Genomic DNA, 15,366 nt, shown 5'->3' on the forward strand with positions numbered 1-15,366 from the left:
TTTGTGTCTGTCCGGTATACAAATGTAGCGATTTTGGCTCGCGAAGCAAGGTAAATATTTATAAGCGACTATAACGTGTTATAGTGACTTCCAAATATTTTAACCTAAGTTGAAATTAACGGTACTGGAATTGACGTTACGCTTATTTGGTCTGTTCGTCCGACGAACAGCCCGTGTAACCTTTATTAATTCTATGAAGGCGGTATCTTCCCGGCCAAGAAAGATTCGCTCTCCTTTTACTGTATACCGTAATTTAAATTAAGTTAACTCAATAGAGCATGTAGTTCAGACCAGATGTTGCAGGTACCTTAATTTGTGAGCGATACTCAGAGACAAATCACCTGTGGCTCAAAATTATGACATTTAATGAATGAGACAAATACAACATAAAACTAACTACACAAACAAACAAAAGAAATAGGGAAAACAAAAATGAAAGGAAAATACCACAAAAGAAATTAAAATCGGGGAAAGGGAGGAAGAGACTGGAAAGAAGAAACTAGAGAAAGTAAGGAAAGGAATGGCAAGCTTAGACTCAAAACTCAAATCACACCTTAACTAGGAAATCGTCACAGAAACTTAAATTCACCTTAAGATTCAATGAAAGATTCCTACTTAAAATTACGCATCTAAATTGATTGTTAAAGGAAACGGTTACTTGCATTGGTTTGCGGCACAAGAATCTGGATGTAACAGAGAAATCTCAGTCAGAATGGGGTCAGGCGTTCTTCCTGGAGGTTCTGGAGAGTGGAGCTTGCCGGAAGTTCTATGAAGGAAGATGGAGTCGTCTCTAAGCTGTTCCAAAAGTCTGACCACGGATTAGTGGTGTTTCTGACAATTTAAAGGTCGCGAACTCCACCCATCTTTGGGGAGATGACCAAAACTTCGGTCAGGATTTTGGAGGGAAAACTCCCTTTGTTTCAGGTGTCTGTGGGTGTGGTTTAGCTATCAAACTTTTAGATGACTTTAAAGTTTGATCCAGGGTGTATTAACACAGTATGGCGCCTTTCGTGCTCAAATAAAATACACCAGTGCTTGAAAAATGAGTAACCAATAATTTTGTGGTCATTTGGATACTAAACATGACGGGTAATGACGGTATGAAGGTAGCGGTACATTACATACATAGATCATTAATCAAAGGGTAAATGAGGTTATGCCCTGCGATGGGTTGGCACTCCGTCCAGGGTGTATCCTGCCTTGATGCCCGATGACGCCTGAGATAGGCACAGGCTCCCCGTGACCCGAGGTAGTTCGGATAAAGCGGTAGAAAATGAATGAATGAATGAATAAATGAGGTTAATACGCTAATGTGTTCTTATAAAGGCAAAGAAACAAAAATGAAACATAAAACAAGATGCACTTTCATTAGGGAAGTAAAAAGAAAACGATAGCTTCGTATACATTCTGACATCAGACGGTTATTAGAACAGGTATACATTAACATGCCATGATCAGTAAGATATGATGATAGAGTATAAAGGATTTTAAAATACAATGTTGTTTTCTGACACATGAATAAAATACACCCTTGTCAGGAAATTAAGGAGCAAATAATTTTAAGTCAGGCAAGCCTTAAAAGAAGAAACATTACAAAAAGGGTTATAAGAATGAGAACCTTAGAGTACCTAATCTTGGGTTTTATTAGTAAAAGGAATGTCTCATTGTGTTGTGTGTGTGTGTGTGTGTATGTGTGTGTGTGTGTGTGTGTGTGTGTGTGTGTGTGTGTGTGTGTGTGTGTGTGTGTGTGTGTTCTGTTTGCGGGCCCCAATGAGCCGCATGGGGTTATCTGGTCTTTGTGGAGATTCCAGACATTCTGGAGCCAGGTGTGGGTGTGTGACGCTGTGGAGTGTAGCCCTCAATAAAATCGTAAAACGGTTAATTCATCGGTTAATTGAGGAGTAGATGTTGAAATTTAGGGTGCCTGGGACATGAAATCTAAAATGACCGGTGCCAGACGCTACACAAACATAAAAGGAATGCGATTAGGGATAAAAAATGAAGCCAAAAGGAGGTAGATAAATAAAATATAAAGTACATAAAAACTATAGAAAATATGAAAATATATGTGAAAAATAATGTATATACATAAATGCATATGGGTTTAGTGATTTTCCTTAAAGTGTCTGTGTGCGTTGTGGAGTGTATAAAGTGTATAAAGTGGCACTGTGCTGTGCAAGTCCAGGGTTATAGGGAAGGTCCAGAGTTATAGTGACAGTCCAGGGTTATAGTGAAGGTCCAGAGTTATAGTGACAGTCCAGGGTTATAGGGAAGGTCCAGGGTTATAGGGAAGGTCCAGAGTTATAGTGACAGTCCAGGGTTATAGTGAAGGTCCAGAGTTATAGTGACAGTCCAGGGTTATAGTGAAGGTCCAGAGTTATAGTGACAGTCAAGGGTTATAGTGAAGTTCCAGAGTTATAGTGAAGGTCGAGAGTTAAAGTGACAGTTGTTGTAAAATATCTTAGTAGAAATAATTAAAATATTATTCCTTACAATACTATAACCAAAGTAAAGTATTAGGCCTTGCAAAATATTGCAATTGCTGTCATAAGACATATGTTGGTGATGTTGTAGGCCAAAGATGTTTATTGCAACCAGATTCGGGGCTGTCAGGCCTAGTCAGTCTGAGCACATTTGTAATAACAACTTGTTATGTAGAAGGGAAAAGCCCATGGTTCCCAGACCTTAGCTCATAAATTGTTATGGAAAATGAAGAACACGTAGAATGAAAAAAACAGTGGTCCACAGACCTAGGCCCTGAAAAATAAGGGGAGGAAAATCCATAAATGGGCATATGGGTGAAAGGTAATGGGAAATAAGGGGAAATTGGGTCAGTGTATTTAGAAAACATAGGAGGTAATGCTGGTAAATAAGGTGATATGGCACCTGGGCTCCTAGGAGCGCCAGGGTATATATTGAGAAGATATCTGAGTTTTTTTCTTTCTTCAGGGGCGAAGGTGTGTGTGCGCCTGGGTGCGTGGAGGCGCGCGTGCGGGCGCGTGCGTGCGCGTGTCCGTGGGTCAAGGTGGGTGTTTTTATTTTTGCAAGGACGTCGCGAGAGTTCTTGTTTTTCTTGATTGATTTTGCATGACATGCTCTTTTGGGGGGTTTTCATTTGTTACTTGTAGTTTGACAATTTCTCTTATAATTTGTTGGCTGATTGACCACAATAAAAAAGTCATTCTCATCCAGGTCTGAGGAGTTTTCTCAGTATTTTTGTAGTAATTATAGAGTTAACAGTTAAGTTTAACTAAAACAGTCTTTAGTAACCAAAAAGTCTAAGTGTGGAGATCACCCTGCGATGTGTCGCCTTGGAGACCGGCTCAGTTCCGAGTTCCGACACAGTCCAGAGTTAAAGTGAAGGTCCAGAGTTAAAGTGACAGTCCAGAGTTATAGTGAAGGTCCAGAGTTATAGTGAAGGTCCAGTGAAGATGGAGGGAGAGGTCCTGTACTACATCCTGGGTGTTTCCTGGTTTAAACTCCGAATGGCCTGCGGGAAGAAGCTTCTCCACATCCTCTCTGTGTTTGCTTTCGAGGAGCAGAAGTGTTTCTCTGAACGAAACAAAGAAAAGAGTCCATTGTTGGGATGCTGAGAACATTTACAATCTTCCTGGCTCTGGTCTGGCACAGCGTGCTGTAGATGTCCTGCAGGTCAGGGAGCTCGGTGTGGATGGTACATTCAGCTGACTGCACCACCCCCTGGAGGGCTCGCCTGTCCTGCATGGTGCTTAAACCAGGAAGTGATGCTACCATCAGGATACTCACATATCGAAAACTTTCTCCACTGGGGACCCGTTGATGTTTAGCTGTTGGTATGACCGCTCCTGCTTTGTGCTGAAGTCCACTATCATCTCATCACGTCTTGCTGACGTTCAGGAGAAGATTGTTCTCCTGGCACCATCTCTCCAGGTTTTTAGTCTCCTGTAGGTAGGCCGTCCCGTCGTTGTTGGAGATCAGCCCCACCACAACAGTGTCGTCAGCAAACTTGATGATGGTCGTGGAGTTGGAAGTGGCCACATAGTCATATGTGTACAGTGAGTACAGCAGGGGGCTTAGAACACAACCCTGGGGAGGATGAGAGTGGATGAGGTTAAACTCTACTGTAGTGAAGATATCTGAACGTTCCAGCTTTAACTCTGACTCTGTCGAAGCTCTGACACTAAAGACTCCTATGAATGATACATAAACATGGTACATAAAAGAAAACCTCATATCAACAACTACAAGTACACGTCCCTGTGTCCGAGCTGGTGCTATATGGAATAAAAACACTGTCAATAATAATCGTACGTAATTCAAAGCATTTGTGTGTACATTTTAATTTTGCAGAGATGGATCCCAAAATTTACGGCCACGACAGTTTACAGATACGAGATTTTGTGTGTTTGTTCAAATACAACTCCAAAATGTACGACTGTGACAGTTTACACACATAACGCTTGTTTTCACAAACGAAACGAAAACGGTCTGCGAAACAACTGTCAAAAATACGTCATCACGTTCACAGGCATTACTATCCGAGGGAAGATGAATCGATTCCACAAAGTGCGCATGCGCCGCGCCCTCTTTTAAACCACTGGCGCCGAAATGGCGGATCAGCAGCCAAGCGCTCACTCATCGTCAGTGTTGTATAAAGTAGTAGAAAGCAATACTTGAGTAAAAGTACAAGTATCGTACTAGAAAAAGACTTTGGTAGAAGTGAAAGTCACCTTTTAGAATATTACTCAAGTAAAAGTCTTAAAGTATCTGATATTTACTGTACTTAAGTGTCAAAAGTCATTTTCTGATATTTAATGTACTTAAGTATTCGAAGTAAAAGTAAAATGTAAAATTTCAGTGATTTTCCGATTTTATTTTGTAGTAACGAAGATGCTTAGAGGAAATATAACGGGGTAAAAGTTTACATTTTATCTAGGAAATGTAGTGGAGTAAAAGTGAAAGTTGACATAAATTTAAATAGCGAAGTAAAGTACAGATACGTGACATTTCTACTTAAGTACAGTAACAAAGTATTTTTACTCCGTTACATTACAACACTGCTCGTCGTCTCAGGTAAGTTGGTTTTTCCTTCCAAATTCGGACATGTTTAAGGGTTAGTTATCACTAATACAGAGAGGAGTAATATTACAGAGATAGGTTAACTATAGTAAGTAAGATTAGCTCTCAGAGTAAGGTTACATTAGGTGCTTAAAGAATACAGCTGTTTAGGAGGTCATCACTGCGGTCTGTAGCGTGATGCGATAGGCCTACATAAAAGAATTAGCAATTTTAAGTGTTAACTTACTAACAGCTGTGTACATGCACTGGAATACACAGGTCATGCAATATAAGTGTTCACTGCTTAAGTGTTAAAGTCATATTTTATTGTTTATCAGGTTCCATTAGGTGACATCTTGCACTCAGCCCTGAATCTGGTGTCGACTTTAAGTGTTAGACAACAGAAAATGGGGAACCAGTCCAATATCAGTGGACAGTCAGCACAAGAAAGAAGGTCCAAGTCAAATGGGCAGTCAGTGCAGCAGGAAATGACTAGGTGTGAGGTGTGTGTGTGTGTGTGTGTGTGTGTGTGTGTGTGTGTGTGTGTGTGTGTGTGTGTGTGTGTGTGTGTCTTTTATGTAGGCCTATCTCATCACGCTACAGACTGCAGTGATGACCTCCTAAACAGCTGTAAACAGCTAAACAGCACCTAATGTAACCTTACTCTGAGAGCTAATCTTACTTACTGTAGTTAACCTATCTCTGTAATATTACTCCTCTCTGTTATTAGTGATAACTAACCCTTAAACATGTCCGAATTTGGAAGGAAAACCCAACTTACCTGAGACGATGAGTGAACGCTTGGCTGCTGAGCCGCCATTTCGGCGCCGGTGGTTTAAAAGAGGGCGGGGCGCATGCGCACTTCGTGGAATCGATTCATCTTCCCTCGGATAGTAATGCCTGTGAACGTGATGACGTATTTTTGACAGTTGTTTCGCAGACCGTTTTCATGTGTGAAAAAGAGGTGTTGTGAAAACAAGCGTTGTGTGTAAACTGTCATGGTCGTACATTTTGGAGTTGTATTTGAACAAACACACAAAATCTCGTATCTGTAAACTGTCGTGGCCGTAGGTTTTGGGATCCAACTCCGCAAAATTAAAATTTACACACAAATGCTTTGAATTACGTACGATTATTATTGACAGCGTTTTTATTCCATAATGCTATAGAAACTAGGAGTCAGAGATGAAAAAGAGAAAATAAAGAAGAATGATGGATTGATGGGGAAAGAAAGATGCAGGGTAGATGAATAAAATACAAAAGAAAGGACGGTAGAATGAACAGCATAAAGAAAATATAATGAAATGATGTAAGCAAAATTAAAAAGGAGGCAGATATATAGAAAGTACGTCTGTGTGTGTCTGTGTCTGATACATGTCTCTCTCTCTTTCTGCCTGTCTCTCTCTCGCTCTCTTTCTGTCTGTCTCTCCCTCTCTTTCTCTGTCTTTCCCTCTGTCAATCTCTCTCTGTGTTTCTCTCTCTCTCTCCCTTTCACTGTCTCTCCCTCCCGTCTCTCACTTTCTCTCTCTCTCTCTCTCTTTCTGTCTTTCTCTGTCTCTCTCTCTCTGTCTGTTTATCTCTCTCTTTATGTCTGTTTGTCTGTCTCTGTCTCTCCATCTGTCGCTCTCTCTCTCTCCCTTTCTGTCTCTCCCTCCCTCTCTGTCTTTCTCTCTCTCTCTCTGTCTCTCACTTCTTCTCTCTCTCTCTCTCTTTCTGTCTGTCTCTGTGTCTGTTTATCTCTCTCTTTATGTCTGTTTGTCTGTCTTTGTCTCTCAATCTGTCGCTCTCTCTCTGTCTCTCTCTGTCTCTCTCTCTCTTCCTCTCTCTCTCACTCTCTCTCTCTGTCTCTCTCTTCCTCTCTCTCTCTCTCTCCCTCCCTCTCTCTCTCTCTCCCTCCCTCCCTCTCTCTCTCTCTCTCTCTCTCTCTCTCTCTCTCTCTCTCTCTCTCTCTCTCTCTCTCTCTCTCTCCCTCCCTCTCTCTCTCTCCCTCCCTCTCTGTCTGTCTCTCTCTCTCTCCCTCTCTCAGTTTTAATACTTCAGTAATACTGAATCGGTTCAGTAGATTCACTGTAAGAAACATTACTACAGTTATTAATATTATAGACACATTATTACTGAACCATAAACACAAACACAACAGAGTGCTGGTTTATAAGTAACATGGATCATACCACTGTGCCAGCGAGAGGGGTGTGTGGACGTCTAATGAACACGTTCTACACGCTTTATACGCGTTTTTAAATAACAAACGTGTGCTGGGAAAGAAAAGACTCATTAATCATTTATATCATGGGTTCGACATATCAGGATATTATTGTTTTTACTATTACAATAGTTCCCTATTGGACTCGTCTGTAGTCTCTAAACATCTGCTTTGAATTATTTATGGAATTTAAATTTATATTATTTTAAGTGTTTAAATATAAGCACATTTTTTATAAAGATTTATTCAAAATTTTAGTAGTTTTTGTTTAATTAAAATGAGGCTAATTATTGAATCAAGCGACTAAAATCAAACGAATCAACAGCCGACGTGATCACTAAGCCGGAGGGAATCGGTTCTTTCAGTCGAAACGGAGGTGTTGTTTGTATGCGGTCAAGCAGGAGGAATGGTTTGGGGGAAGGGGAGTGGAAGAAGAGAAGGAAAGACAAGAGGGAGGGAGGGAGAGAGAGAGAGAGAGAGAGAGAGAGAGAGAGAGAGAGAGAGAGAGAGAGAGAGATAACGGTTTGGTGCGTGTGCACAGGGACATGAGTCGGTTCCTAAACTCCGTGTCACGGATTTAAACCGAGGCTTTATTATTATTATTATTATTATAAGGTAAGATGGTATTATTTAGGGTTTACATTATTAATAACAATAAGACGGAGATTTGTTTAACACTATAAACTCTTTAGAAAACAGCTTTGTTGTGATGAGAGTGCAGCATGGCTTTGTTTGTGTACAATGTGTTGGTTTTATCTGGATTAAAGAGAACTTTATTTCAGTTTAAAAGATAAAATCGGATTTTTGTGAAGTTTTCTGTAGATCTTTAGCTTCTTCTGCAGAAAGACAAAACTCTGGCTCAGATTACACATTTATAATTTTCCCCTTTGCTCCAAAAGTTGATCATGTTTGGTGTTTTTTATTTATTTTATTTTTATTTTTAAGGTTAATGAACAAACAGTGAAATGTTGAAGCTACCAGATTATCATGAAACTGCACACCTACATTAGGGAAAGTTTTACATGGTGTGTGTGTGTGTGTGTGTGTGTGTGTGTGTGTGTGTGTGTGTGTGTGTGTGTTTGTGTTTGTGTGTGTGTGTGTGTGTGTGTGTGTGTGTGTGTGTGTGTTTTTATGTGTGTTTGTGTGTGTATGTTTGTGTGTGTGTGTGTGTGTGTGTGTGTGTGTGCGCGATGGACAGAGAGAGAGAGACTATTTTGTGAAATAGTAAAATCTAATCTAAAGTATGCTTCATCTTCAGATTTGTTTTGTGAGTGTGTTGTGTGATGAAGAGACATCAGTTATATCACACTCTCACTCTCTCACACACACTCCGTGCACACACACACTCACTCTCTCTCTCACACACACGCACACACACTCTCTTACCTTTCACGAACAGAGGGAGATCATCCTGTCAGCTCTCATTCCTGCATCACTAAACAACTTCATCCTGCTGGATCAGCTCTCTCTCTCTCTCTCTCTCTCTCTCTCTCTCTCTCAATGCTCTCTCTCATCCTCTCTCTCTCTCATCCTCTCACTCTCTGTACTCTCTCTCCCTCTGTATGTACACTCTCTCTCTCTCTCTCTCTCTCTCTCTCTCTCTCTCTCTCTCTCTCTCTCTCTCTCTCTCTCTCTCTCTCTCTCTCTCTCTCTGATTGTGATGTATAATACAGCATCACCAAAGCACATGAAGTTGTGTAGAATAAAAATAACCATCAATAACAGCATCATATTTAAAATCACAGTGACATCAGTCATTAGGACTGAATTGAGTTTCCTGTTATGTCAGAAGCTCCTGTGTCGCTCCTGAGAACATCTTTAGTTCTGTTGGCTGGATTTAGTTGGTTAGGGAAAATTTGATTCAAAAACAGTGTTGGTTTGAAACACACTTGATTCCCATTGATGGTTTAGAGAAGTGGCTTTAGTGAAGCTTGCTGTTCTGGGAAACCTCATGGTTCAGGAAAGCTGGTTGTTTCAAGGAACCTTGTTGGTTTGGAGAACACGCTGCTTGGTCTGGTTCAGTGAAGCAGCTTCACTACCTTCACCAATGTACTGATCAATAATTAATTTACTGGTGCTGATATAACAATAGTCATGTGTGGTGTGGGTTTAAGGTAGAGATAACTGACTGTCTCTCTCTCTCTCTCTCTCTCTCTCTCTCTCTCTCTCTCTCTCTCTCTCAGGTGTGGGTGATGCTGATGTGGATGAGTAAGTGAGTCTCCCCACAGGGATCCATTAGAACACACCATCCTATAATCCGTTAGAACACAGACACCGTGAGAGTTATGGCGAACATGTGTCCGTACGGGCGGTTCACCCATGCTGTGGTGCGTGGTATCCCTCAGTCGCCCAGCGTGGGCGGGGTGGAGGTGGAGGTGGCAAAGTTGCAGCGTCAGTATGGCGTGTTAGTGGGGACTCTGAGGCAGAAGGTGGGACTGCAGGTGCTGGAGATCCCTGCTGACACACACACTAACACAAACCTTCCTGAGAGCTGGAGGATAGAGGACATGGCTATCATACAGGGGGACACGGCGCTCCTCACACAGCCGCTGAGCCAGGAGAGACGCCAGGAGGTCTGACTCACACACACACACACACATATACACACACACACACACACACACCTGTTGATATCTGTGGGGTTTTAAAGTTAAAGAGATAAAGCGACTGTGGGGTTAATACGAGGTTCCTACTCTGTATGATATGATACGAGGTTCCTACTCTGTATAGGTGGAGGCAGTAAGACGTGTCCTCACTGAGCTGAACCTGACCATGGTGGAAATGGAGGACGATGGAGCCACACTGGAGGGCAGTGACGTGCTCTTCACCGGGAGAGAGTTCTTTGTCGGTCTTTCCAAACACACCAACCAGCGTGGAGCTGAGATCCTCGCCAATACCTTTCGGGTATGAAAACAACTCGGTACACAAACTACACTCTAGGCATAAAAACCATCACAACATCACGAGGTTACAAAGCCTCATTATACTCTACTGTACCTGCACTCACCTTCAACACCTTCAGGGGCTGAGATGAGACTCGCTTGTGTTTCCAGAGATGATGCGAGGTCTAACGCTGCCCATGACTTCATACACAACGTCCTCCATTGCGTGCAGATTTTACGTTACGCTGCAGCAACATTTTAAGAAAAGTGTCCGTGTCCTTGTAGCTATTCGAGATTCTGAATCACCACCAAGTTTTGTTTTTTTTTTGTAACCTCGTGATAATCTTGTGTCTCGTCTAAAGATCCGTGAACGAGTTCCTGACGTATCAGAAGTCAGAAGTGTCCTCTTCGAAATATGTCTACTCTACTCTGATTATTCTTGACATCATCGGTATTGATTATTCTTGCCTGCTTTCAACTCTAGTCAGTTTCCTTCCATAGCATCAGTCTGTAAAACTGACTGAAACTGGGAGATACATCATGTCTACATTTTGGGGGAAGTCTAATGGTTAGAGAGTCTGACTCCTAACCCTAAGGTTGTGGGTTCGAGTCTCGGGCCGGAAATACCACGACTGAGGTGCCCTTGAGCAAGGCACCGAACCCCCCCCAACTGCTCCCCGGGGGCCGCAGCATAAATGGCTGCCCACTGCTCCGAGTGTGTGTTCACAGTGTGTGTGTGTGTGTGTGTTCACGGTGTGTGTGTTCACGGTGTGTGTGTTCACGGTGTGTGTGTGTGTGTGTGTGTGTGTGTGTGTGTGTGTGTGTGTGTGTGTGTGTGTGTGTGTGTGTGTGTGTGTGTGTGCACTTTGGACGGGTTAAATGCAGAGAACGAATTCTGAGTATGGGACACCGTACTTCGCCGTATGTCACGGCAGTGTTGAAGCAGCAACATCGTTATTTTCAGTTCCTCAGTTTAATTTGGGGGTCATTTTCATATTTCATGGGAATATTTTTCCTGCTAATAAAAAAAAAAAAAATCAGCTCCACTTCTGCTTTCGCACATGCTGCAGAAACCACAGAAGGTTTCTGGGTAGATATTTTTTTGACTGTGAGGATGTTGATCTATTAGAACAAACTGAAACTCTGAACATTCTCTTTCTCTCCACGCTGTTAACGTAGCAGCGCGGTCAGCGTGGGGACTCCTGAGTGGATATTTTGGTGTCAAACCAGTCTGTCAGCATTGACTGCACTGATTTGCTACAACTTCCTTGTTCCTTTTGTCAGAGAGCGGTTAAAATATATATTTTCCTTCTAATCTCTCCGCTTCGTCTGCTGTCTCAGCTGAACTGTCCGTCATACACGCCGTTTTCTGTTCGTTTATACTTTCACTTCTGCTCTGATGTGTGAAACTTACAATCCGGCATTTTCAGGTTTATTTGTGGCTCTCGCAACATTCATATGCATTTCAAGTCCTTCCTCCCTGCTGATGCTCGCTCGCTGTATCCTGTCTTTTCATCCATATCGTTATCCTCATGATTCCACAGCGTGATCACCGGCTTTCATCCGACGGCACTTATAGGCTTCAGTGATTTTCAGTGATTCAGTCCTTAAAAATAAACCAACCCACAGCATAATAACAAAATATAAACATCTTATTTGAAGTTAGAGGAAGTGGGTTAAAATTGTATTGCCTCCTTTCACAGGTATTTCCTGTCTATACATCTAGCTAGGTGCAGTGACTGGTATACACTCTAGGGGGCGACACTAGGATCTTTAGTGTACACTCACTCAAACCAACACTTTCATCTGTCAATATTCAAACTGTACTGTAGTTTAGGCTTACTACTGTGTGTGTGTGTGTGTGTGTGTGTGTGTGTGTAGGACTTTGCCGTGTCCACAGTTCCTGTATCTGCTGGCACTCGTCTGAAGAACATCTGCTCAATGGGGGGTCCTGAGACCATCATCTTCAGCAATAGTGAGGGAGCGAGACGGACACTAAGGGTGAGTGTGTGTGCACGTGTGGTGTGCATGGTGTGTGCATGGTGTGTGTGTGTGCACTTGTGGTGTGCGTGGTGTGGTGTGTGTGTGTGTGTGTGTGTGCACGTGTGTGTGTGGTGTGTGCGTGTGCATGGTGTGTGTGTGTTGTCCTGGCCCTTGTTTAAGTAGCACTACTAGATTGTTGGACTGAATGTTTCTAAGCTTAATCTGATCATGTGCATCAGCTTCCATTAGAACACTCTGATGCTTGTGTCCACTCACGCGAGTGTGTGTGTGCGCGGGTGTGTTGTGGTGTGTGCATGTGTATGTGTGTGTGGTGCGTGTGTGTGTGTGGTGTGTGCATGTGTGTGGTGTGTGTGTGTGTTGTGGTGTGTGTGAGGGTGTGTGTGTGTGTGTGTGTGTTGTAATAGTGATAGCAGATGCTGCTGCTGATGCAATCCGATCCCCGTCTCTGCCCCTGTTCCATGTTATAACCTCATTATGTTTAAGAGCAGTCTGATTCCTGTCCATTGTGTTAAAAGAACATCATCACTTTCCATCTCCGCACTTTCTCCTCAGATGTAGTCAATCAGACGAGATCCGTGTCCTCTCTGAGCGAGATGTTAACATTAGCTAAAACGGAAGTCCGATTCCTCTGTAATGTTTTCATGAATGCGTTCACAAAGTGATCCCAATTTTATTTACCATATTTTCCCCTTTTATGTTTGAACTTTATCCAAATCGTATCCAGTTTTCTTCTACAAACATTTAAACCACATTTAAAGCATTTAAGGTGCAGCTAGTGGACAAATCCTAATTATTTGGGAATTGTGTAAGCAGAAAACGAATCAGAAGAGAGAATGTAGGTCTGTGGCAGAAGAAGGGACTTAAACCTTCTCCACAAAATGCTGTCGTGGCTTCAGGCTTTAATTCCAACCATTTTAAACTGATTTCACTTTTGTATTCAGTTCAAAAGTCTCTAATCAGCTGTCACTTGTGCCTCCTGCTGGCTGTAATGAAAGCCTGCAGCCACACCGGTCCTTTGTGGAAAGACTGAAGTCCCCTGGTCTTAGGGCCTTTCACACCCGGTCACTTCATGTGTTGTCTCTGATCCGATAGCCGTCTGATCTGTTAAAACCGTCCCATTTACATCAGGCTACATAAACGCGTCTCGGAGAATCGGATATCGATCCGGTCTTTGTACTCCCGCCCAAAACGCTAATATATTTGACCTCATTTCCGGGGTAATTGAAACGGAACACACTTTGGTGTATGTGGTTTTTAGAATGCGATCAAAAAGAAGATGAAAAAACTGGTTACGACGTTTATGTTAGAAAAAACAGCGTTTACTGTTTGCTGCGTTTTCGCTGGCGGCAGCAGCGCGTTTTAAGACCCGACGAGACGCCTGGGTGAAAGATCACCTGCGAGTGACGTACTTCCGTTTGGGAGGAGTTTAGCGCTGACGTATGTGGCTCGAACAACCACATTCATTTACACCTGTCCAGTTTCATCTGAAACGCGTCCCAGACCACCTCCTGAAGGGGTTTGTACCCTCTGAATAATATCCGTCTCCAAAACGTTTTGGAGGGCATTTAGACCTGGTCTTTTTACCATCGGGTAGCTATCTGATCACAGAAAACGCAGGAAGTGACCAGGTGTAAAAAGCCCCTTAGGTTAAAGCTGTAGTAGATGTTCTAAAAAGGAGGGAGGCAGAAACTGAATTTTACACAGCAGAGACACCTAGTGTTCAAACCAGGAAGTTCAGGTACACTTTGTCTAATGCGAGGGATTCCACAGGGGTGTGAACGCTCCACATATCCGGATTACAAAAAAAAAAAAAACTTTATTGTTGTCATGGTGACATTTCCTGTAAGAAGATGTTTATGTAACAGGTAAGGAAGGAGTCTTCAGTGTCAGCTTTGTAACAGTTACAAGTAAAGCTGTAACTTTTTACAACAAAGTTTTACAACATCTTTAGGGTTAAAAATGTAAACACAATGTGCTGGTCATAATAAATGTTTGATAAGAAATAAAATATATTAGCAGACTGATTTAATGTGTGTGTGTGTGTGTGTGTGTGTGTGTGTGTGTGTGTGTGTGTGTGTGTGTGTGTGTGTGTGTGTGTGTGTGTGTGTGTAGGTGATGGAGCAGTTGACTGATCATCACTATGACGTATTGTGTGTACCAGAGGATGCTGCTGCTAACTGTGTGTATGTGCGCAGTGCAGGTGAAGTGGATTATCTTCTCCACCCCACACAGGAGGAATGTCCTAACAGCGTCTCTGTGAGTTCTCCATCACTCCAACAATATTCAGTCAGTTATTAACAGGATCTGAAGCCAATCTGTAAATAAAGACATTTCTGGAGGAAAAATATAAAAGGAAAAAGTTTTCATCATAAACACCCAAATGTCTACACTGTAATTTCTTCTCAGATGATCCACCAAACTATTGCTCCTCATGATGGTCTGATGTTCTGTGTGTTTTTTTTTTTTTGAAGGCCTTCCAGAAATTTACAGGCTACAACCTGCTCCCTACATCATGCAGTGAAGCTTCCAGACTCGGTGGGTCGCTCACCTCGTTCTGCCTGCTGATCAACAAGAAGCTTCCTTTCTAACACAACACAACACACACTTCACATCTCTCTATGTTCACACCATCTACAAACACACACACACACACACACAAAACGTGCATTGACTCCCAGATGTTAATTAAAAAAATAAAACATCATCATTTATACCTTGTAAAGATTCTTGTTCGTGGTGGTTCCTCTTCTCTAAAAGAACCTTTGAGAGTCACAATGCTACGCTAGCTACCGTACCTAACCGCGATCGTACATGTAACCATCGATGCTCAAAAGATATTTGGTCAGGCCATCCTTAAAAATATGAACAGTAACAGTAAAAAAAAATAGGGTCGGTAGGTAGGTCTATGTTTTTTTTCTTCAAGTTTCAATGTTAAAAAATGGTGATGATGATTATGTAGGTATGACTTTAAACATATTAGCATATCGTGACGTGACGTCACTGACTAGGTCTTCAACCCGTGCCTTCGGGCGCATCATCGCAAACCTCATTTTGATGCTGGACACAGATTTTCCAGACCTTCGTGCCAAGTTAAAGCGGTGTCGAGCTCTTGTAATGAATTTTTTTAGATGTATTATGGCTCCCAAACCAGTTAGTATTATTTTATTGCTTTTGTATTAGTTGTTTGAAGAGTTCAAAAAAAAAAAAAGTCGGTCTTAACGCAAATTTACAACCGGCAAG

General features: G+C 42.2%; 1 protein-coding gene across 3 annotated transcripts; it reads left to right on the plus strand.

The window, feature by feature from the left end:
- Nucleotides 1–3,002: 3,002 nt before the first annotated feature.
- On the plus strand, nt 3,003–14,803 carry ddah2 (dimethylarginine dimethylaminohydrolase 2). 3 transcript variants are annotated; one of them, XM_047819206.1, is made up of 6 exons: nt 3,003–3,025; nt 9,424–9,813; nt 9,971–10,144; nt 12,004–12,123; nt 14,239–14,382; nt 14,598–14,799. In XM_047819206.1, exons 2-6 carry the CDS (start codon nt 9,526–9,528, stop codon nt 14,712–14,714), a joined length of 843 nt encoding a protein of 280 aa, XP_047675162.1. In that variant the 5' UTR covers nt 3,003–3,025; nt 9,424–9,525; the 3' UTR covers nt 14,715–14,799. The 3 variants fall into 3 exon arrangements, with proteins under 3 accessions (XP_047675162.1, XP_047675161.1, XP_047675163.1); XM_047819205.1 differs by lacking the exon at nt 3,003–3,025 and adding an exon at nt 7,696–7,855; XM_047819207.1 differs by lacking the exons at nt 3,003–3,025; nt 14,239–14,382 and adding an exon at nt 7,696–7,855 and having other exon boundaries at nt 14,598–14,803.
- The last annotated feature ends 563 nt before the right edge of the window (nt 14,804–15,366 follow it).

Source organism: Tachysurus fulvidraco, chromosome 10, assembly GCF_022655615.1.
Source record: "Tachysurus fulvidraco isolate hzauxx_2018 chromosome 10, HZAU_PFXX_2.0, whole genome shotgun sequence".
NCBI lineage: Eukaryota > Metazoa > Chordata > Actinopteri > Siluriformes > Bagridae > Tachysurus > Tachysurus fulvidraco.